At 42.3% G+C, this 23,491-nt stretch overlaps 1 protein-coding gene across 2 annotated transcripts in view; it reads right to left on the reverse strand.

Annotated features, from left to right (window-relative positions):
• The window catches only part of GRK6 (G protein-coupled receptor kinase 6), a 42,354-nt gene extending 20,261 nt beyond the window's left edge, over positions 1-22,093 (reverse strand). For both annotated transcript variants that reach the window (XM_032211366.1, XM_032211365.1), the window contains exons 1-2: positions 21,982-22,093; positions 10,677-10,772 (exon numbers count right to left, since the gene is read on the reverse strand). Coding sequence is in view for 1 of the 2 variants with exons in the window: in XM_032211365.1 (XP_032067256.1) it covers positions 10,677-10,772; positions 21,982-22,033 (148 nt within the window). In the remaining variant the exon portion in view is untranslated. The remainder of the gene's footprint in view (positions 1-10,676; positions 10,773-21,981) is intronic.
• Between the last annotated feature and the right edge of the window lie 1,398 nt (positions 22,094-23,491).

The following is a 23,491-nucleotide window of genomic DNA, read 5'->3' on the forward strand; positions in this document are numbered from 1 at the left end:
CTGGAAAAGCTGTCTTTTCACAATGAACAGTCTCCAAGAAAGAATTTTTGCATGTCTTGTCAAATAATCTCTCTGTAGTTGTGTGACATATCCATTGTCTAACAAGTTTCCAAACAGGCTTTCCTTGAGAGAAAATCAGCTCAACTACCAGTAATTTGTCCCAGAGAAGATTTGGTATTCTGTTTTAATGTCCTGGTGACTATTCTCAGCTAGAGAAGAAAGGATCTTTCTCATACCCTAACCTCATCTCTACTAATGACTTTTGCAGACACTCTTGTTTCTTTACTGCAGAACCAAAGAAGAAAGGTCTATCTTCCTCAATTGTTTTCCATATTTTCATTAGTTATTTTTCTGCCCTTTAGTTCATTTTTACATCCAAGACCTTGAAGTGTGGGCCCTCCCTCCCTCTCTCTCTGTTAATTTCAAAGATAAACCTCATTCCAATCTTTGCCATCATTCAAGAAAGCAGAGGGGGAGAAAAATAAATATTTAATTCATTTGTTGAATTCTCCTCTCAAGGAATTGTTCCTGCTTTGGGCATGTCAACACAACTGGAAGGAGGTAAATTAAATATAGGAGTGACTTCTATCAAGAGGCAACAAGATAGCTTTTCAATGAAGGTTCTGTTGCGTCAGATTTAACTAGGTGATGACATGCCAATATCAAGTAAGAAAAGGAAGGTTATTACTATGACACTGGGCAGAGAGCAATAAAAGGCTTTATCTGAAGGTGTATACTTCAGCCTCACAGGTGTCAAGCCCACCATTTAGCTTGATAATTCATTGCTGTTGTACAAAACTTAATGGAGTTGAGAAACAGATTTTATATAATCCAGGGACTGGTACATTATCTAATAATCCTTGTGAAGATATCCAGACTTTTTCCCAGTCAGAATGACTGCTAGATCAGCTGAACTGAGCTGAAATATATAGATCAGTGTTTTTCAACCTTTTTTGTGCAAAGGCACACTTTTTTCATGAAAAAAATCACGAGGCACACCACCATTAGAAAATGTTAAAAAAATTTAACTCTGTGCCTATATTGACTATATATAAAGTAATTCTCCCACGGCACACCTTACACTAGTGTGCCGCGGCACAGTGGTTGAAAAACACTGATATAGATAATGAGAACGCCGTATTGTTCCAATACACTTATAATCTTGAGAAACTCCAACTTTTATCAATGTATATATTGGAATTATATCCTCTTTCCTTTGGGATCTCACATAGCACTTCTTTGAATGTAGACTTGAATTGAGATCTCCCTGATCCTAGAGCAACACCTTTGTTGTTGTTGTTGTTGTTTGTTAACAACAACAACAATAAAGGTACCATGAAGTTATCTCCGACCCATCGTGACCCCATGGACAACATTCCTCCAGGCCTTCCTGTCCTCTACCATCCTCCAGAATCCATTTAAGCTCACGCCTACTGCTTTGGTGACTCCATCCAGCCACCTCATTCTCTGCCGTCCCATTCTTCTTTTGCCCTCAATCATTCCCAGCATTAGGCTTTTCTCCAGTAGCTACTCTACAGATATCTCATAAATTCAAACAATTCTAGTTGAATTTGAATATACCAAACATTTTGTTTGTACTTTATAGCAACAGATTCCACTTTTAAGTGATTAGTAATCCTCACATCATTTCTATCATTATCAGTAACTCTGTACTTTATTTTTTGTCACTTTCTTTCTCTTCACAAAGGTCACGACATCCTGTCTGAAGAGATTTTCCTCCAGTATTACCTTCATTTCATTAGTAATTAGACTTTATATTGAAGTCCAGAAATGAGGACCACTGCATAACTGTATTATCAAGTGCGAATGAAATATAATGGTTTTATGCTATAAGCCCCCCAGAATTGCTTTGGAATGAGCTGGGACCAGGGGTGAAATTCAGCAGGGTCTGGAGAACCGGTAGCGGAAATTTTGAGTAGTTCGGAGAACCAGCAAATACCATCTCTGGCTGGCCTCAGAGTGGGGTGGGGATGGAGATTTTGCAATATCCTTCCCCTGGAGAGGGGAGGGAATGGGGATTTTACAGTATCCTTCCCCTGTCACGCCCACCAAGTCACGCCCACAGAGGTAGTAAAAAAAATGGAATTTCACCATTGGCTGCGCGGTAAATAAATTTAATAAACAAACAAACAGCTTCATATTAAGCTTGTAATTTAGACTTAAAAGCATTGTCTGAGGTGACATTTTTTTTTTGACATTTTATTGGGATTTATAGGCCGCCCTTTTCCCTGAGGGGACTCAGGGCAGCTTACAATCGTAGGGAAGGGGGTGCAATACAAAAACAAACAATATGTGAACAAAATAAAATGATAAGACACAACTTGCATTCAACAGTGGTTGGTTCTCAGAAACATGCTAACACGGTTATGCAATGGACCTCATTCCTGTGTACACTTCCAAGCTGGGATTTTGGGAAAGAAAGAGCAATTGCAATTTGTTAGAAACCAGTAAAGGCAGGTCAATAGTTTTGTGCCCAGTAAAACAATGTTTAAAGATTTTTCAAGTCGGTATTGAGCAAAAAGCCTAATAGCAGCCTGGTTTGTTTTCCAGATATCCCCGGAAATTGGTGGTGTTGTTTTATTATCCTGCTGCATTGTTGGAATCAGGACTAATCATGATTTCCCAGGAAGCCTCTTGCCCATAAATCTGCCTGCCCCATTCCTCTCACGGCACATGTTGTAAGCCTCTCCTTCTCTGTGCAGCAGTTTCTCTAAGGAAGCTGCAGTTTCCTGATCTGTGAAGCAAAACAACGCCAACTCCAGAAACATGTGGGGGAGGGGCCCCATGCAAACGAACCCGTTTCTTCCTCTGATAGGAAATGAGTGCATTGAATGAGGGAAGGTGAAGGGTTCAGAGCCTGGCAAGATTATTCTCCAGTACTCAAGAACATGGTCAAGCCAAACAGAGGGAAGAGTTACCCGCTAGACCGAGGCTTCATATTGTAGGTTGATTTGGCCCCAGGGCTCCATAGTGGAATCGAGGGAAATTAACACATTATAGTTGAAAATTAGATTTCCTGTGAGGTGGGAAAATTCATGCTTTTCTCTAATCTTTCAACCACAGGTTGCCGATTTCACACAGCTTTGCTCATTAGTTAATACATCTGAACAGATTTGAAAACCTACACTGTATTCTGTGCCCAGCTCACAATCTTTAAGGCATCTGTCTAGGTCAGTGCTTCTCAACCTTGGTGATTTTTAGTCCGGTGGACTTCAACTCCCAGAATTCCTCAGCCAGCTGTGCTGGCTGGGGGATTCTGGGAATTGAAGTCAATAGGACATAAAGTTGCCAAGATTGAGAAACACTGGTCTAGGTGGACATCAAGGTTTTAATGTGTACCATCTCTACATATACCGCAACATTCATTGTGTCATTAATATTTTTGGTAAACTGCAAATTGGGCATTATAAAGAGTTGGGGAAAAAAACCCAGGCCTTTTATAAGACAGCTAGATTTTAAGGTGGGAAAGAAAAAAGTGTACTTTTCAAATAAAACTCAGGTCACTATCACAATTCTTAAGAGAACAAATAGCTAGGCTATGTAGAAAACATTCAGGTTTTTAGGGTCAGCACTGAAATTCTGGCCAAGATCCAAAACTGAATTTTCCTCTTCCATCAAATATGAGATAATGCATCAGAAGGAATAATTAAGTAAAACCACTCAAGGAAAAAGCTCAAACATTACTGTGGACAGTACAAGGAAGCCCTAATTCAATACACACTTGGGACGAACAAGAAAAATGGTTACCGTATATACTCGAGTATAAGCCGACCCGAATATAAGCCGAGGCACCTAATTTTACCCCAAAAAGCTGGAAAAGTTATTGACTCGAGTATAAGCCTAGGGTGGGAAATGCAGCAGCTACGGTAAATTTCAAAAATAAAAAATCAGTGTTATTTGAAACTCAAAGTTATGTTTATTCAAGGGACCCGCTTAATTAAAGTGTTCTATAATATCAGTATGACTTATAATACTGCAAGTCTGCAATATTAAAATACTTGTATAGGGGATCCCCGGGATCCCCCGAAGAGATCAAATCACAACCAGTATGCCACCTTCTTGGTATATTGTTTTTATTTTCACTGAGTTTTTAAAAATGAGCATTATTTCATCCTTTTTTTCTTTATGTTTGATTGGTATCTGCAATTTGTGTTAATTCTGTTCATACATAGAAGCTTCTTCAGCTCTGCCACTATCCTACTTCCCCACTATCCTGTCAGAGCTGAATGGTGAGAAACGAAACGTCTCCAAAGAAAAAAACAATAAAGTCCAGTTGCCTCCTGAAAAAGCACCCTTGGGTTGATCAGTGATATTGAGAGACACGCTGCATTTACCTTTAATTTTCTTTCTTCTAGCCTTCTGAAGCGGGCAAACAACTCAAGAGAAACTTTTGCAAATTCATACAAGTCCGAATTTACATCATAAAGCATTGTTCTTCCACGTCGATGAAGTTTAACTCTGGCAATTGCCTTATAATATATTACTTTCTCCGGTCTTATTGTTTTTGCTGGGGGGGACGGGGGACGAGTGTTTAACAACGCCACCCGATAATCATTTTTTATTGTGCCCCACCCCTCCCCTACAAAGCGAGTCTGCGCGGCCGGTGGAGACAGCCGACCTCCTTCCTAATCAGGAAAAGTCAGGCGCGTCGAAACTTCGGTAGCTCTCCGCGCTTCCTGCCATGCTCCGAGCCGCGGCTCCTCTCTTCGCGGCCTCCGACGCACCGAGAGCGGGAGCCCTCCAGCCGCCCAGGCCCAGCCCCTGAGGCGGTCGCCCGCTGCGATAGCGAACAAGTGCAACCTCTTCCTTCGGCCAGACTGGGCTGAAGCCGCCGCCGCCGCCGTCGCGTGCTGCTGCTCTTCCTGCCTCCGCGCTTGCAGCGGTAACGGGCGGCGGGGTTGGTGGAAAAGGCGGAGGCGGCGGCGGAGGCGAAGGGAGGGAGGCGGGGAGAAAAGAATGGCAGCAGCCGAGGAACCCGGAGCGGCACCAGCAACAGGGAGCAGCAAGGCCGGCGAAGGGGAGCCGGCGTCGTCTTTCCAGAGCCGCCTGTGGAGGAGCCTGCAGCTGGGGGGCAAAGGCAAAGGCAGCAGCAAAGCGGGAGCCGAACGCCGCAGTGCGGACACCTCGTCGTCGCTTCCGCGGAGTCGCGCCGCGGAGCAGCCGGCCAAGGCGGACTTGTTAGCAGGGGGCGTCGTCGTCGGTTCCAGGTGGGGCGGCTTGAGGCGTCGAAAACACGTGCTGGACCGCGTCTTCTCGTCCTCTCAGCCCAACTTGTGCTGCTCCTCGGCAGAGCCCCTGGAGGGCGTGAGCGCCGAGGCCGGCTCTGCTCTGCGCCGCCTACGCGAGCATCTCCTTCACCACTCTCAGGGCAAAGGGGGACAGCAGCAACAGCAGCACGGCCGGGGGGCTGACGACCCGCCCGCCTCTCCTTCCTCGACCTCTTCGGCGGCTGCCCCCGAAAAGGAACGGGTAGTAGGCGGAGATGGAGCCCTCAAAGCCGAGGCGCGGGAGAAGCCTCCGCAGCCGCCCCGACTCGGAGCTCACCTGTCCCATCAGAAGAGCTCTTCTCTGCCCGGCAACTGGAATCCCCTCTCCAAGGGATCCCCATGCAGAAAATGCGGGGAGCAGCAGCGAAGCCCCGGGGCTTCGCTGCTCCATCCGCTGGACTGTGGGGCTTGGAAGGGGTCGGGAAGAGCGGCGGGGCTAGCGGTGGCCGGCGATGGCAGGCTGGTTCGCCTCCTCCTCCTCCAACAGGCAACAGCACTGCCGGATCCAGTTGTAGACTCGAGTATAAGCCGAGGCGGCTTTTTTCAGCCCAAAAAGTGGGCTGAAAAACTCGGCTTATACTCGAGTATATACGGTATACAGGAACAGAAAAGAAGCTGGACTTAATGAGTCAGTGGTATAATAACACAAACTGTATTCAGTAGGTTCCATATTTAATCTTTCCATTTTAACTCCAAAGGAAGCACTGCAAAGTTTGATGGCCACAACAATCCAACTCAATCAATAGCCTGCATCATTTAGAATGAAACATTCCAGACATCGGTCTTCCAAATAAGAACAGACTCGCCATGATTCTGTGTGTAAAAAACCAAGTTTGAGGTTTGAGGCTTCTTGTTTTCACCTAAGTTTACACCAAAGCCTAATTATGTCAGTCTAAATTTATCAACTGATGGCACTTCTTTCAGATTCTTTATTTAAAGTTCAAAAAGCTACACATACATGAATCCATGAATCCATTTTTCAGGAAGAATGTTCTCAGATTCTAGGCAAGCAAAAAAAAAAAAAAATCCCAACACTAACCAGACTGAATTTTCAAACGAGTAACAAAATCCCTTTCTGAGCAGTGATAGGAGCTCACATTATTTTTTTCCCTATTTGTTACTCTGTGCAAATAAATTTCTGCCCCCACCTTCCAGTAACACTCCATGTATGCCAGAGGATTAAAAACTGAAGTCAACAACTGAGGATCGGCATCCACCCAAACTACCAGCGTGCCTTTGATTTCCCTTAATGCAATTATAGTACTACAAAGTTATTTTATTTTCTGAGAGAAAAAAGTCTCAATATAGTATGGTGCATGGTGCCATAAACAGACAACTCTCCATAAATCAGAGAAGGACAAAAAAAACAAGTCTCATGTAATAATTTCCTTTAAACAAAAACAATAGTATTTTTACAAATCAAAAGTATTTATTTATCTATCCAATGTATATAACTGCCCATCTTACAAATGCCCATGTCATGTCCTAGTGAAGTGTGAAATGGTTAATAGATTTTTAAAGCTGCCTTAAGGAACAGTACAGACTTAAGCCTAAGCCTGTATTCTGACCCAGGCTTCCCAAGAGCATGGAGCAAACTCCTTGTCCCGACAAAAACCCCTTTTATTAATTTATTGTGAATTCTGCTCATTCACAACCAGCAAAGTCTTTTGAGGGAGGATTTACAGTCACAGACCTTATCTGGCTTGAAAAGCTGATACCTGCAAAACTTGGCAAGGAGTCTTGGAGAGTCACAAACCAATTAAGTGAACTAATTGTCTCCTGCAAACTCCACTCCCCTTTTGCTCCTCTTTTATCTCCTCTGGGAGGGGCCATTCATTGTCCACCTGTAGCTTTACTCCCAAGTCGACCCCTGTCCTTTAGCTGTTCCCTTCGTCTGGCAATTCTGCTCATGCGCACAGTGGGAACAGGCTCCAGCTGTTCATCTGCCTCACTGATGTCTGACTCTGAAAGCATCTGATAACTGGCATACGGCTCTGACCCCCTCTCTGCCTCCAACACAGACCCCTCATCAGAGCCTTTCCCAGGCTCCAGGACTGGCCCATATTCCTCCCCAACCTCTTTACTGTCCAAATCTGCTACCAGCTCCGCTGGCCGCTGGTGGGCCACAACAGCCTGCTCCTCAACATCCAGACCCTAAGAGCTTTTCCAGTACTTCACCTTGGTTGGCTTCAGGCCAAGAGCCATAACTGGGCATCTTCAGCATATTGAGACCATGCTGTCGGATCACCTTGACTGACAGCCTCATGTAAATGTCAAATAGGCAAGAGGAAAATGCTGTGCCCCGAGGAACACCACAAAACAAAGGACATTGATTCAGTCTCTCCCCTCCCTCCCACCAATGTTGACTGGAACTGACCACAGAGGAAGGAAACCACTGCAATATAAATTCTCCTCCTGATCCCTGAGGCCAATCCTAAGGGTTACCATGATGATAGCATTTGTACTGAAAGCTGATGAGAGATAAATCCAGGAGAGTTGTATTGCCCTCATTTTAGTCCCAGTAGATGTGTTCAACAAGCAGAAGCAATGTTGTTTCCAGTGCTGCATCCCAGCCTGAACGTGTCTTAAAAGATCATCCACATCCTCCAGATTTATCAAAAAGTTCAAAACTTTCTACCAGCATAGATTCTCATATGGTCTTTATTTGAGTTTGCTGTAAAAACCTGAAGTATTATGCACATTTAATGCGTTACAGCTGTGTTTGGAACTTTTGAAGACGGCGGTGTGTGATTGTGAAACTTTGATCAGTGACCCTTTTAGTTAACATATGAACCTACATGCTTGAGCCTACTCTGAATGGCAGTTGCTCATGAACAATTCAAGCAGGAGGTTGTCCCCCCACCCACCCACCCACCGCAGCCTTCATACTTGAGATTGTCTCTGAATCTACTGCACCGCAAAGTACAGCTGTGCAAAATTTACCATTTCAGGAACAGAATATTAAGCAGAACTCTGGAATGATCCATTTCCCCTCTGGACCATGTTAGCTGAGCCACACTAGGGATAGTCTGGAGATTTTCTGAAAGCAGTTTATGGTTTTCTAGGCTTAATACTTTGGACAAAACAAGATAAACTTGTTTATTTTTAGAAGAGCCAAGGTGGCGCAGTGGTTAGGGTGCAGTACTGCAGGCCACTTCAGCTGACTGTTATCTGCAGTTCAGCGGTTCAAATCTCACCGGCTCAAGGTTGACTCAGCCTTCCATCCTTCCGAGGTGGGTGAAATGAGGACCCAGACTGTGGGGGCAATATGCTGACTCTGTAAACCGCTTAGAGAGGGCTGAAAGCCCTATGAAGCGGTATATAAGTCTAACTGATATTGCTATTGCTATTATTCCTTGAAAGACAAATTTAGTTTTGCAATTCCCTCCTCTAGTAATAGTACTCAACTTACGACCAGAATTGAGCTCAAAACTTCTGTTGCTAAGACATTTGTTAAGTGAGTTTTGCCCCATTTTATGACCTTTCTTGCCACAGTTCTTAAGTGAATCACTGCGGCTGTTAATTTAGTAACAGGGTTAACTGAACCGGTCTTCCCCATTGACTTTGTTTGTCAGAGGTTTACAAAGGTGATTATGACCCTGGGATGCTGTGACCACCATAAATCTGACTCCATTACCAAGCGTTGAATTTTGATCACATGATCATGTAATGGTCATTCAATGTGAAAAACAGACATAAGTCACTTTTTTCAGTGCCATTGTAGCTTTGAACGGTTACTAAATGAATTGTTGTAAGTTGAGGACTACCCGTATTCTGCTATTTTGTATTGTCCCTTCGTAAGATCATCAGTGCGTCATAATGAGAAGGTACAGTACAGGTAGTCCTCAATTTACAACCACAATTGAGTCCAAAATTTATGTTGTTAAGTGAGAAATTTGTTAAGTGAGTTTTGCCCCATTTCTACGACTTTTCTTGCCCCATTTGTTAAGTGAATCACTGCAGCTGTTAATTTAGTAACAAGGTTGTTATCTGATTTCCTCATTGATTTTGCAATGTCTCCAGGGACATTGCAGCTGTCAGTCCGTTGTCAAGCATCCGAATGTAAACCACGTGACCATGGGGATGCTGCGATGGTTGTAAGTGTGGAAAAACGGTCATAGGTCAGTTTTTTCAGTGATGTTGTGACTTTGAACGGTTAAATGAACTGTCGCAAGTCAAGGACTACCTGTACAAAGCAAGTTACCGTATGTTTCAGAGTATAAGACGCACCAAGGTTTTGAAGAGGCAAATTTGAAAAAAAAGTAGGTAGGTAGATAGAGGGATAGAGAGGAGAGAATGAAAGAGAAATACAGTAGGTAGGGAGAGAGAGTGTGTGTAGGTAGGTAGGTAGGTAGGTAGATAGAGGGACAGAGAGAGCGAAATAGAGATAGAGAGAAATACAGTAGATAGGTAGGTGTTTCTGCTGGCACAGCACTTGATCAATGTAATTCTCATCAATCAGTTAAAGAGCTTTCCAAAAAGGGGGGGGGAGTTTTTGCACTCTACAAACCTCCCCAAAATGGCCTGTTTTTTGGGAAAACGGGCCAGTTTTTTTTTTAAAAAAAAGGCATAAATAGCCTTTGGGGGGCTTGCAGAATGCTTGGGGGGGGAGGGATGAGCAAAAAAAGCCAGTTTTTCACAATAGCAATAGCAATAGCAATAGCAGTAGACTTATATACCGCTTCATAGGCCTTTCAGGCCTCTCTAAGCGGTTTACAGAGAGTCAGCATATTGCCCCCAACAATCTGGGTCCTCATTTTACCCACCTCGGAAGGATGGAAGGCTGAGTCAACCCCGAGCCGGTGAGATTTGAACCGCTGACCTGCTGATCTAGCAGTAGCCTGCAGTGCTGCATTTAACCACTGCGCCACCTTGGCACAAAAACAGGCCAGTTTTTTGTCAAAAAAATTACATGCATAGCCTTATGGAGGCTTATAGAGTGCTGCTGGGGGCTGGGGGGCAAAAAAAACGGCCCGTTTTTTGCTCATTTCTGCCCTCGACAGCCCCCAGAAGCTGTCTGAAAACCTCCATAAGGGTATGCATGGCCATTTTGGTAAAGGGGCAGGGCTTCGGGAGGCCAAAAATGCTGTCTTCGATGTATAAGGTGCACCCATATTATCAGCCTCTTTTTTGAGGGAAAAAGGTGCGTCTTATACTCTGAAAAATACGATAGGTCATAATTTCATGCCAGAAATGTTTTTCATTACAGTGGCACCATTATGAAATCCAGCACAGTCATGCAAATAATAGATGAACAAACACAATTCACCGAGGACGAATGAGCACGACCTTGTTCCAAGCATTTGAAGTCTTTTCACTTACAACCAAACAAGACTTGCACTAGTAAAGGAGGGTCAAGAAAGCAACAGACAAAATCTTACTCCTCACCCAATGTATGCCGAAGATCTTCACACTGGCTGATATGTGGGAACTGTAGCATTTGACGCCATTTCTTACTCTTGCCCTTCCGATTCCCACCTCCACCTACGTGAGGCAAACAAGAAAAAACACCAATAAAGAAGTGAGAAAACCAGAACTCACTATTTATAGATATCCTGTTGTTACCAATTGTCGCTCACTATCAGATCAATCAGTAGTCAAATCTACCCCACCTTTTTTTTCTGAGCAATATGATATCTAGAACATTTCCAAAGGAGACTCTGCAGACACGAACGGTGAAAGTGCAACAGTGAAGAGCTTCGTTAAGATGGTTAAGATCACGGACCATCTCCCTGTAAATAACCTTCAGTGACACAATGCATTGAAATATGATCTCCAGGATTTTCTTCCATATGACAATTGCAGGTAAACAATGCACTCTACTCAGTGCCAAATCCTGAATATGCGAATGGGGTTGCTTTACAAAAGAACACATGCCAAAGGACAGGAAGTTGTAAGCTTTCACCCCATAGGACTGTGCAGAGTTTCAGATCACATGTGGAGTGGACTGCACAGGAGCATAAATATAGCACCTATCTATAATTCTGTGAATAAATCACGTCTCTGGGACTGAGTAGTCCAGCCACAGAGGGAAGCCGTGTAATTTTGGGAAAATATGCCACTTCTTAAAAGAACTACAGATTGATGCTATAGTCCCGTGATGGTGAACCTATGGTATGCGTGCCAGAGGTGGCATGCAGAGCTCTCTAGGCTGGCATGCGTGCCGTCACCCCAGATCTCTGTGGCGTTTCTTTCGTGAGCTTCTGTTTTGTTGCAAATGATGAAACAGAAGCTCATGAAAGAAAAAGATCTTACCTCCCACCGGCCAGCTGGTCTTCGGATTTCTGCTGCGCATGTGTATGTTCACGCAAATCATGCATGTGCACATTCGTGCACGTCTGCACATATCCAAGCATGCAAACCTTTCCGTTTGGGCACTCGGTGTCTAAAAGGTTCGCCATCAGTTCTATAGTCACATACTTCAGGGTACCTAATCCAAAGCGTTTTGCACAGCCTGTGAAGTCAATTTGTGGGTTACCAATATATTGATCACGTGAGTCTGAACATTAAATAAGGATATGGCCTAAGCCTAAACCAGGGTTCAGCAAACTTAAACACTCAAAGAGCTATTTGGACCCATTTCCCACAGAAAAGAAAACACCAGGAGCCAAAAAGGTCCTAACTGGAAGCCCCCTGTTCAATTCTGGAGCTGACCGGAAGTTCAGTTCCCCCACCATAGAGTCTCCTCCTAGCGCGGTGTACTTTCTCCTCTACCTGTCATAACCGAAAGCCCTATCAATTGTGGAGACAACTGGAAAACCCTCCCCTTGCCATTGCATCTTCTCCTGGCGCACTGTGCTTCTCTCCCCCCCCCCCCCACCGGAAGCTCCTCTCAAAATTGTGGCGCCGACTGGTGACGGAGCCGCAGCAGAGGTAGGGAAGAGCCACATGCAGCTCCAGAGCCGCAGTTTGCTGACCCATGGCCTAAATCAAAGTGGCATTATATAATTTACAATGCTAATAAAAAGAAATTAAATTGCTGACTTCCACCGAAATGCTCTTGGGTGCTATGATGGATATAGGAATTTGAAACTACTTCAGTTTCTATATGTACCACAGGGACATGCAGGCAGGGGAGGCAGAACCTCACCCCTGTCATCATGAAAAGAAAAAAATGTAAAAGGAAAAAGGCAAGAGCTGAGGTCAGGCTGAGCTAGTTGCTGCCAGAGTCACCGTGGATGACTCTGCTTAGTGCTTAACTGTTTAAAAAAGCCTCTAAAAAGTGCCCTCTACAGGAGGCGGCAGGAGAACGATGTGCCTCATCTAGTCTAGCGTTTTATGATCATTCGAGCAGAGTTAAGCAAGGGTTAAAAGCCAAAAAATTCCTGATGTAGATGAGGCACGTCGTTCTCCTGCCTCCTCCTGTAGAGGATGCTTTTTTTGAGGCTTTTTTAAACAGTTAAGCAGTAAGCAGATCGTCCATGGTGACTCTGCAGCAACTAGCTCAGCCAGACCTCAGCTCTTGCCTTTTTCCTTTTACATTTTTTTTCTTTTTATGCTGGCAGGCAAGAGCAGAGTTGAAATCCTCTCTGAAACAGCTGGAAAAGGTACGTGTGGGTCGGAGGCAGGGGGAGGAATTCAAACTTCATCCTCCTGGTGCAACTTTGTTTGTGTGTTTCTGTGTGTGTGTGTGTGTGTGTGTGTGTTTGAGAGAGGGGGAGGGAGCATATTGAGACAGTTCTTTAGTTTATGCACTATGTAACACTCTAATACTATGCCTTTGGGTCTTCTGAAATTTTAATTATCCAATCATAAGCAAAAACAATGTTTTCAGTAGAATGAATTTCCACTTCTACTTACACCTGCAAGCCAAAATGCTGCGAGTGGTATTGCTAACATGGGCTGAGGAGGAAAACCTAAAATTTCTGAATCCTGGTGCAACTGTGTGTGTGTGTGTGTGTGTGTGTGTGTGTGTTTGAGAGAGGAGGGAGGGAGGGAGGGAGGAAGGAAGGAAGGAGGGGAAGGGAGAAGAAAAAGAAAAAGAAGGAAACTTATTTAGCAAAGGAGAAAAACAAATGCTGTCGCTTTAAATCGGAACTGAGCAGGCCTGGCTGTGGAATTCTGGGAGTTGAAATCCACAAGTCTAAAAAAATTGCTGCCTCACCAGCCATAAACCTCACTGCACATCACTGATGTACCAGCAATTTGTCATTCGGTATCCAGCAATCACTTTCCCCCCACTTAGGCCTTTTTATTGTCTTGACTTCCAAGACAGCATTGACCCATACAGATGCTTTGCAGAAAAAGATTCCTGCCCCCTATCCCCCCCCCAACACCTCCATAACCAGGGGATGTCAAACTGAATTTCATTGAGGGCCGCATCAAGGTTGTGTTTGACCTTGGGGGGGCAGTGTGGGTGTGGCTAGGGTGGGTGATGCCAGCTCGACATCATCCATGTCAGGGCCCAAGTACTCTGCCAGCGAAAACAAGCTCCTGAGCTCTGTTTTCCACTGTGACAGCCTCCTGCAACCCTCTGCCATTGAAAATGGAGCTTGGGAGGGCCGCAGGTGACCCTCATGAGCTCCATTTTCGATGGCAGAGGCACCGCAAGCCAGTCCTGTTTCTCGGGTGGCCCCATGGGCCACAACTAAGCATGTGGGCCAAATCTGGTCCACGGGCCTTGAGTTTGACATCCCTGGTATAAACTATACAGATTGTTATAGCCTTAATATTCTTACCGCAAAGGAATCAGAAGCTGGGAAATACTGATGTGCAAGACCATCTAATCAGAATATAAATCAGGATTTAAGTCTAATAGCTATTCGTTTACTAATACTATACTAGTAGTCATTTGATATATACTGTAGTCATTTCTCTTGCAATGCTTATATTTCTAAGAAGGAAGCAAAAGGGAAGTTTACTCTTAAGAAATATCTGTCAGCCCAAACCTTTAGTAATGAGCCAGTATGGTTAAACTGAAATAGGCTGGCCAGATTTCCTGTGAAACTCTTTTAGAAGAAGATTTAAATGCATCTATAGAGTGGAGGAAACAACAGTCAGTTCAGCTGCATAGAAGTTAGAAACTATCTCACAAACTGAAGAAACTGTGTGTTTGCTATTTTTGCAGCTTATAAAGAAAATCCAGTTCTTTGTACCACCAGCGTTCAGTCCATCCCTTATGTAATCAACTGAAATGGATTGAATGGAAGATGAGCAACATTTCTAGAAAACAAAGCTCCATGTTTGAAAGAAGTTACAGTACAGCTCACATTATTATATTGAAAAGAGAAGCCTAAGCATTGACATTAGAGATGATATTTAGAATTAACACAGCGTGGTTCTGAGACTCATTTTACTGCTGTGGGTGATCTCAGGAACTGAACTTGGTTGACCCTGGTTATTGCTTAAATGGGGGACAACCTTCAAATTCCAAGAATCTTGGCTAGATTAGGAAGTCAAAAAGAGACCCTGGAACAATAACAAATCACTTCTTGAGCACTGCTAAGAAAAATGTACGAATTAAATCTCCCCAATTTGAGCTTGATGGTATCTTTACCTTTCCTGGAAACTTAACCATGGGATACAGAGAGCAGGAAAGGAAAGAATACAAAAGACTGATCTGTAGCAAACTCTTTTCTTTCTTATTAGAGAACAGGCATTGCTTAAAATGGCACAAAACAATTGTACCATACGATTGACTATACAAATCTAGGAAGGAAGTGAATCAAGGCAATGGGCAGCCATCTGTACAATATTCTCAACTGCAGCTCCATGAAGGGAAACGCTAACTAGCACCAGAAGTAAATATTCCTTATAAAGGTCTATGTTGTAAAGGTTTTACCAATGCAAGGCTCCCAGTGCGATCATTTACCAAACCCCAGCAGCAATCATTATATTTTCCTTCCAAAGGAGAAATCCATTGTAAAGAAAAAAGAAGACAGCATCTCAGCCATTCTATTCATCTTATCTCTGTAGAACAGTCAGCTACCATGGCAGAATTGCCCAAAAAGGGAGAAAGGTCCTCCAATTTCTCCTCTAGTAAAATCTTTACAAATTCCTTTTAGAAAACATTTGTACTGTAAATAGGATTCACTATGTACATAAGGAACAGCTGAATAAAAGCAGCTTAGTTTTTGTAAGTTATTTTGAAGTCTAGAGGGAATTAATGAGAAGAGAGCCAAAAGAGAGATGTATCATAATGATGTACAAAATTAATGTTGTTTTCTTTGATGAGCAGAAGAATGTTGTTTTCTTTGATGTAAAATCAGAATGTGTATGTATTGCTGAATGTATATATGTATGTGTGTGTGTGTGTATGTGTACACACACACACATATACTATATGTATTTATATGTATGTATGTATGCATGCATGCGTGTATATATATACACGCATGCATACATACATACATACATACATACAACATACAACAAAATGTAACAAAAAGGCAACAGTAAAAATATTGGGTTTCTTTGGGCATACCGGGGGTTGTAAAAAAAAAAAATCTAATAGATACCTTTCACCCTGGCTTCGCTGATAACGGATAAGAGCCTGTGGCCTAATGGCTAAGATGTCTGCCTAGTATGTAATATAGGCCAGGTTCAAATCCCAGTAAGGGTATGGCTAGCTGATGAGAGCTAAATAGCTTGAAATAGATCTATACTAGTCTCCCTTTATTTATTTATCAGCACAAATACAACAAAATGTAACAAAAAGGCAACAGTAAAAATATTGGGTTTCTGCCTGGATGGTCTCTTGTGACGAGCCAAAGGACAGAGAATGGAAGTAGTGATCTTCCTCCCATATTTGGGCATACTGGGGGTTGTAAAAAAAAATCATATATATATATATGTGTGTGTGTGTGTGTGTGTGTGCGCACGCGCACGCGCGTGCGTATGTATATACACACACACACATATGTATATGAGTACACACACACACACACATATATATATGAATACACACACACTTATATGAATGAGAAAATATCGCTATATGTTTAGCTATCATAAAGTCTCCTTCAAATTGTGATTCCTTGCACGTTAATAGAAACATGATTGTATCAGGCCAAAAACCAAGTATGACACGTGATAACTCTCCGAAGCCGAGTTCTTTATTGTTTGAAACCGACAGACAAGAATCTTGCCAGACTGAGCACTCTAGTAGCTACATCTACAATATTCTCTGTTAACTATTAGAGAAAGGCTGTCTTCATCCTTTTTCTCTCACATATGCTATCTGGGTTGAATTGCCTCTTACTCCTCTGCAATGCTCCCCCTCCCTCCTGGGGATCTATACTACATTCCATCATATAATGTTGGTTTATGTCCATAGGACCTACTAGTCAGGGGTGGATTCCGGCCGACTTCACTGACTAAAAAACTAAAAAAAAAGATGATGAAAGGAGCTACCGGGGAACTGGTTGGGGGATGTGGCAGGCCTGGGTTCCAGTGACCCAGGCTGCCATAACACTACCCATTTGGCTGAACTGGGCTGAACGGGTAGGGACCCACCCTCTACTACTAGCGCTGCATTCAAGATCACGTATCTCATACAGTTTGGAACCCCATTGCCTCAGTTCCATCTTAATATTGTTGCATCTCAGAGTTGGGAATTTTAATTCTCCGCCCCCCTCCCCACCACCTCCCAGAATCTTCACTGATACGGCTGCTAATGTAATTATCTGCCATTTTGAAGCAGGAAACATAGTACTGTAAGCTCTGTAATAAGCTTGATTATGTACCTTTGAGTCACTGTCAATTCTTAAGTGACCACACAGATTTTCTGCTTAATAATCTGTCCAGTCTTTCTTCCGATGGTGCACTCTGTAATTGAGTCCAATCATCTCCCTGCTGGCTGCTGGCTCTACTTCTCTTTCCTTCCATCTTTTCCAGTATTAGAGTGTTCTTCAGAGAGCTAGGTCTTTACATAATGTATAAGATAATTTGAGCTTGGCTATTTGTGCCTTGAGTGAGAATTCCAGGTTGATTTATTCAATGAGCCAATCTTTATTTTCTTGACTGTCTTTAGTATTCTGAGGAGCGTTCTCCAACAACAAAGTACAAGGTTGTCAATACTCTTCAAAGTCCAACTTTTGCTTCCACAGAGTGCTATAGGGAACACCATACTTGCTCTATAAGTATAGACTGAACACGGCAACTGAACATTTTTTCCAAGGCATTCATGGCTGCTCTACCAAGTGTTAATCTACATCATATTTCATGATTGTTCGTTCCTTAATTGCTGATGGTTGATTGCACAAAGCAGAAGCTATCCAACCCTTTTGACATCTTTATTGTCAATTTTAAGGCTGGTGTTTGTATCTATTGTCTTTAGTTTGATTTTCTTCATAATAATTTTTTTTTTCACTGTGCTCTTTGGCTTTTAAAAATAAGCAAACTTAAATTCCCTCCCAAGCCCAGGAAAGAAAGAAACACCAAGACCTTTTTATTTGCATGATTATCCCATCTTATTATTTTGTTTTCATCAAAATATTAAAACAACAACAATCAGAGGTTGCCTAACCCTCTTGTAGTGCAAAATTGCTCCCACCAAAATGCACAATATTGACCAATATTGACCATTAGATTAAAGATACTTTAGCATAAAAAGGTGAAGATTTCATAGACAGATCCAGCACCAAAGATAAAGAAGAGGTTAATCTCTAAAGAACAAAGTGTTAGTTTTCCTAAAAATATGTCTGTACAAAAGATAATTTGAGAATGTGTTTAGCCTTGATGGCTATTTTTAATAAAGACTTTCTATACAGAAAAATAGTTTCATTGGGAGCCCTCAGGACTTGGTTTAAAGATGGGCAGCTACAGAAATGTTTTAAATTAGAAAAAAAATCAAGAATTTATATGCAGGTCTTATACAATAACTAAACATTTATTTACGGTATTTTGCTGTATGTACATCTGCCGCAAAACAATAGCCAGTGAACTAGTATAGTACTGCTGTTTGTTGTGCTCAGTGAACAGATTTGAACAATGGGCCCTATCCAACAACATGAAATTTAATGTGAAGAAAAGCAAGGTTTTACACCTGGTCCGGAAAAACCAAAGGTACAAGTACACATTAGGTGAAATCTGGCTCAAAAACAGTAATTGTGAGAGGGACCTTGGAGTCCTAGTGGACGATCACTTAAAGATGAGTCAGCAATGTGCGGTGGCAGCCAAAAAAGCTAATACAGCCCTTCCCTGTATAAACAGATGCATAGAATCAAAATCACCTGAAGTATTAGTACCACTTTATAAAGCCTTAGTGAGGCCATATCTGGAATACTGCATCCAGTTTTGATCATCACATTACAAAAAAGATGTTGAGACTTTGGAAAAAGGGCAAAGAAAGAACAGGAACTTTGATGATTAAGGGCCTGGAGAAAAAAAAACATATGAAAAGCAATTGCAGGATTTGGGTTTGGCTAGTCTAGAGAAAAGAAGGACTGGGGGGGACATAATAGTAGTATTCCAGTATTTGAGAGGCTACCACAAAGAGGAGGGGGTCAATTTAGTTTCCAAAGCATCAGAGGGCAGGACAAGAAACAATGGATGGAAACTAATCAAGGAGAGAAGCAACCTGGGATGAAGGAGAAACTTCCTAACAGGTGAATACAATTAACCAGTGGAACAGTTGCTTTCAGAAGTTGTGGATGCTTCATCACTGGAGGTTTTTAAGAAGAGGCTAGACAGTCAGTTGTCTGAAAGGGGGTCTCGTGCTTGAGCAGAGGGCTGGATTACAAGACCCTCAAGGTCTCTTCCAGCTCTATTCTAATTGAGTATTGATTGAACAGAACAGAACAAAGAGTTGCTCTGCAAAGTGAGATGTGTGGCATATAAATCTAATAAATAAACAAATAAAACAGACCTCCAAGTTCTTTGGATGCTTTTTCCTACAAACTACCAGTTTTCATATTGGGCTGAAATTGGGGTTTCTCAAATATCTTAAGAATTCTAAGCTTATTTAGATAGCTACTTGAGCCATCTCAATGCACTGCATAAAACATAGGGAAATAGTAGATCTCTGTGCCCTATAAAGTGCTTTCTGTTAGAATTGTAACATAGCGATTTTTCATTGAGATAAATGGTTGTACCTGTGAGACCATCTGTACATAGAAACCTAATGTTATTGTGTCTACTTTACTCTTTATAACTCTCCTTATAAACAAACTTGTGCATTTCAGACACAACTCCTGGCGGAGTACACTATGCAAATGACGCACATGGCAGGGGCCGGGTCTGGTTGTCTCACAAATATCCATACTTTTTCAAAAGACTATGTCTTATAAAATGTATTGTCCCATTAGAACTAAAGTTCTATCTCTTCCTTTGTCAATGTTTATCATTGTTACTCCTATACAAAAGAAGAAATGTTAAAATACATTAAAAACTGCAACCTCATACACTTATCAAACTGTATGATTCAGTGGATTTACTATGGAACAGATATTTATAAGACTGCATATTTAATTAAGGTCGAGTCTTGATAAATACATAAACGTCTAGTCAGTCACAGACATTTTCTGCTGCACTTTTAATGGACACAGGTTAAATTATATCCAGCTGTATTTGGACAATGACTGACATAGAGAAATAATCTAAATCTACTGCCTGAAAATCTTCCAGACCTAAAAGCATGATGTCTTCTTAAAAAAACAACAACAACCCATAAGTATTTTATAGAAGATAATGCCATGGCTATTATTTCAAACATAATACAAACTGTTCCCTCTTTATGATCAACTTAAAATTATGCACTGTATAATTCTATACCTCGATAACAAAGCATTCTGGCAATGACCCAGACATTTTCTTATCCCAATTCAATTTTCTACAGATTTTAACTTTCCACATATTTCTCTTTACTATCCCAAAACATTTTAGTGGCAATTGTTCACTATATATGTCAATCCCTTCCTACGATTCAGGTGGTTTAATTAATAGGGGTGTTCAATTCTATAAATTTTATGATTATTTTCAAGATTTTTTAAAAGTCTAAGCAGAATCTTAGTTTTCATACAACTTATCTATCAAAATAGTATCAAATAGTATCAAATGAGGAAATGCTGTTCTGAATAAAAGAAATCTAGATTTTGTCATATAGAACTGTTAGAAGTTCCTCTTTATTTCACAACAACATTTTGGACACTTTCCTATATGTGCTTACTTAGAATGTTCAGTTAGTATGAGGAGTCTTGCTTATGTTGCAATAATATCCATACTTTCCTGAGAGCAAGTCCTAATGATATATGCACATTTTCTAAATAAAATAAAGTTTAGTATGCTGCCTTAGTCTGAGTAATTGATTCTCATTTCCCACAAATTGTAAATACAGCAAAAATAATCCTATAAGACAATATAAATCCTATATAAAAGCAAAGGCACCTTTAAGAAAATATGCTTAAGGGTAGATGGCAGAATGCTAAAAGAACATTTTCCAGCAATAAACTTGTAAAGGAAACATCAACATGACCTTTAATGCAAAGTCATTGCCTTAACAGAAGTTAATTAAAAAAAAAATTATCCCATCAAGCTGTAAGAACTTAGTTGCTGAATTCAGAATTCAAATTGGCATTCAATGTGTTACTTGTGACCATAGGAATTGAATCAGAAGAACCAAGAATTTCACAAGTCAATAAACCCTCCCCCACAATAAGCAGAACTGAAATAGTTTGGTAAATTCATACTTATAGCTCTATACAGATTTGCATACAAAGCTTCACAGTCATATCAAACCTTTTACAGAGGACATATATTAAATGCATACATCTATCATACCTACAGATTTGCAACAGCACCCACAGAAATTGTTGTGGCCTGATCCACATATATTACTAAGCTTTAAAAGTTTCATCTGGTAAATTTCATCTGTCAGACTACTCTAGCTTGTTCAATGAAACATGATTAAATTCTAGGTTAGTTATATGAAAATGAAAATGAAATCTGACAGAAGCATACTAGTTTAACAAACTTGTAGGGATTCCCTTAGAATTGGGGTTGTACACTGAGGCATTTCTAAGCTCCTTCCAAGCATGGGAAACACACTCTTGAGTTGATGCACGGCTTCTGTGGATACCCTCTTCCTGTTCCGATTAAAGTCCAGAAAAGTTAACAGTTTCAAAAAAGAAGAAGTCAGAGCATCTGGATGGTATCTCACTCCAAACTACAGTTCCAACACCATAACCAATACAGCCCCTTTCATCTTTTTCTCAAATTACAATATCTATACTTGTTTTCACCACTTCGTGGACAGCTCCTCCGCCAGGCCTAATAAACGTCCCCCCCTCTTGGCTGCGAGTTGGTGACTCAGAAGCTCTGCTGCCTCGTCCTTCTGACAGCCGGGCAGCCGAGGTTGCAAGAGCTCTCTGGCCACCCACGCCGCAACTTCCTTCACGCCGGTGCTTTTCGAAGAAGCATCATTACCTTCCAGCCCAGCCTCACCTCCGCCCGACCACTCACGCCGGTCGGGCTGGCCCTCGGGATCTTCCACCGCCGCCTTGCCTCTGAAGACCACCGGGTCCTCTGCCCACTTTCCCAACCTACCTACCTACCAGCCGGCCAGTCGGTCAGAGCACAGCTCCGCTGGCCACCCCTTCCTCCGAAGAGGCCATGCATTGCATAAGGACCACGATGGCCAGACAGGAGAAGGGGACGCTGGGCCAGGAAGGACCAGCCCTGGCTCAATCCGGAGCATACCCGGGGTTCCTTTCCCGGCCATCCCCAAACCTTTCCCCAACAAAGACCAGGTTCTCACCCTCGCGCGCCTTGAGCAGCACCGTGTTGGCCACGATATTCTCCAGCTCCATTGGGTCCAGCCCGAGGCGCCGCCGCCGCCGCTGTCACCTCTTCCCACCCAACCGCTCTCATCCACCCCCACCTCCGACCGCTTGGTCCGGCACCCAGCTACTGTACCTCCATTCTTAGCCCGCCTACTGCCTGCTCAGCCCGACCAATCCCCGTGCCAACATGGCCCGCATCGGTCCCTAAATGGCCCGAGGAACTCCCCCGCCTCCACTCTGCCCTTCTTTCTCATTGGTCGCCGAAAAGGGGGGGGAGCCACATACAAGGCATGGGCCGCAGGGTGATTGGCTGAAACAGTTTCACGAGGCGGAGAAAGCTCTTAAAATAAGGGAGCTGTCGGTCGGGTCATCATGGCAAAGACTTTGGTTGAAAGGGTTGGGCTTACTTCTCTCAAAAATGCAATTGCTCGCGAAGGAGGCTAATCAGAGAGTAACAGGTAGCTTCAGAGGTCATGAAACAATAATATCACATATAGTTCGCCTATAGACGAAGTGGAATGTCGAGTGGGTTTCAAGGCTTTTCGCTACTTGTGTAACTTAAAAGTATCTCTATTGATTAGGACAGAAGGAGAAGCCTGATCTCAGAGACAGATGTAAATATCTTACAAATGAAAGCCGCAATCGAATTTTTGGAGAATTGCTTTAGATAGAATTGGAATGCGTGCAGACTTGCAAGTCTAATTCTTGAAGAACAACAGCAACAGAACACTAAGTCTTGAACATTATGCTATTCAGCACTGTAACTGCTGAGCAAATTAGTAAACTTCTGCCTTTGATCCATTTTTTTGGATGCAAATGGTGTTTTAAGTGCAGACTCACTCTTCTTCAATTACTTTGTAGCCTTTTTTCTAAATGATTGTTCTAATGGTGTTAAAGTGAAAACTAATGGTGAATGTTTAGTGTAATTATTGCATTGATACAGTACTATATTAAATTCACCAGAATATAGTAGTTTCTCCCTTTTTATGTGTATGTCTCCAAGTCAGTTTTGATTCCTGGCAACAGGGAGGGAGGGAGAAGAATACACAGTATTTATAATGGGCAATTCTTGCATGTATGAGGATAATTTGAAGGGAATGTATCTTTGTGTATGTGTGTATGCATATATTATCTGTCCAAATCAATCCACTTCTAGATGAAGCTGTCTTCATTAAAATTTATGGATTGTAATCTAACATGCTAGTCCAGTGCAGGTAGATAGGTGTGTGTATATACCGCATTTTTGGAGTATAAGACGCACCTTTTTTCCTATAAAAAAGGCTAAAAATCTGGGTGTGTCTTATACATAGAATGAAGCATTTTTTGCCTCCTGAAGCCCCGCCCCTTCACCAAAATGCATAGCCTTATGGAGAGCTCCTGGGGGCTGGGGAGGGCAGAAATGAGCAACACCTCCTTTTTTTTTTCCTTTCGGAAAGCTGTTTAGTTCAAGTGGTTGATGAGAATTACATTAGTCAAATGTGTGCC

The sequence above is a fragment of the Thamnophis elegans genome, chromosome 2, assembly GCF_009769535.1.
Source record: "Thamnophis elegans isolate rThaEle1 chromosome 2, rThaEle1.pri, whole genome shotgun sequence".
Lineage (NCBI taxonomy): Eukaryota > Metazoa > Chordata > Lepidosauria > Squamata > Colubridae > Thamnophis > Thamnophis elegans.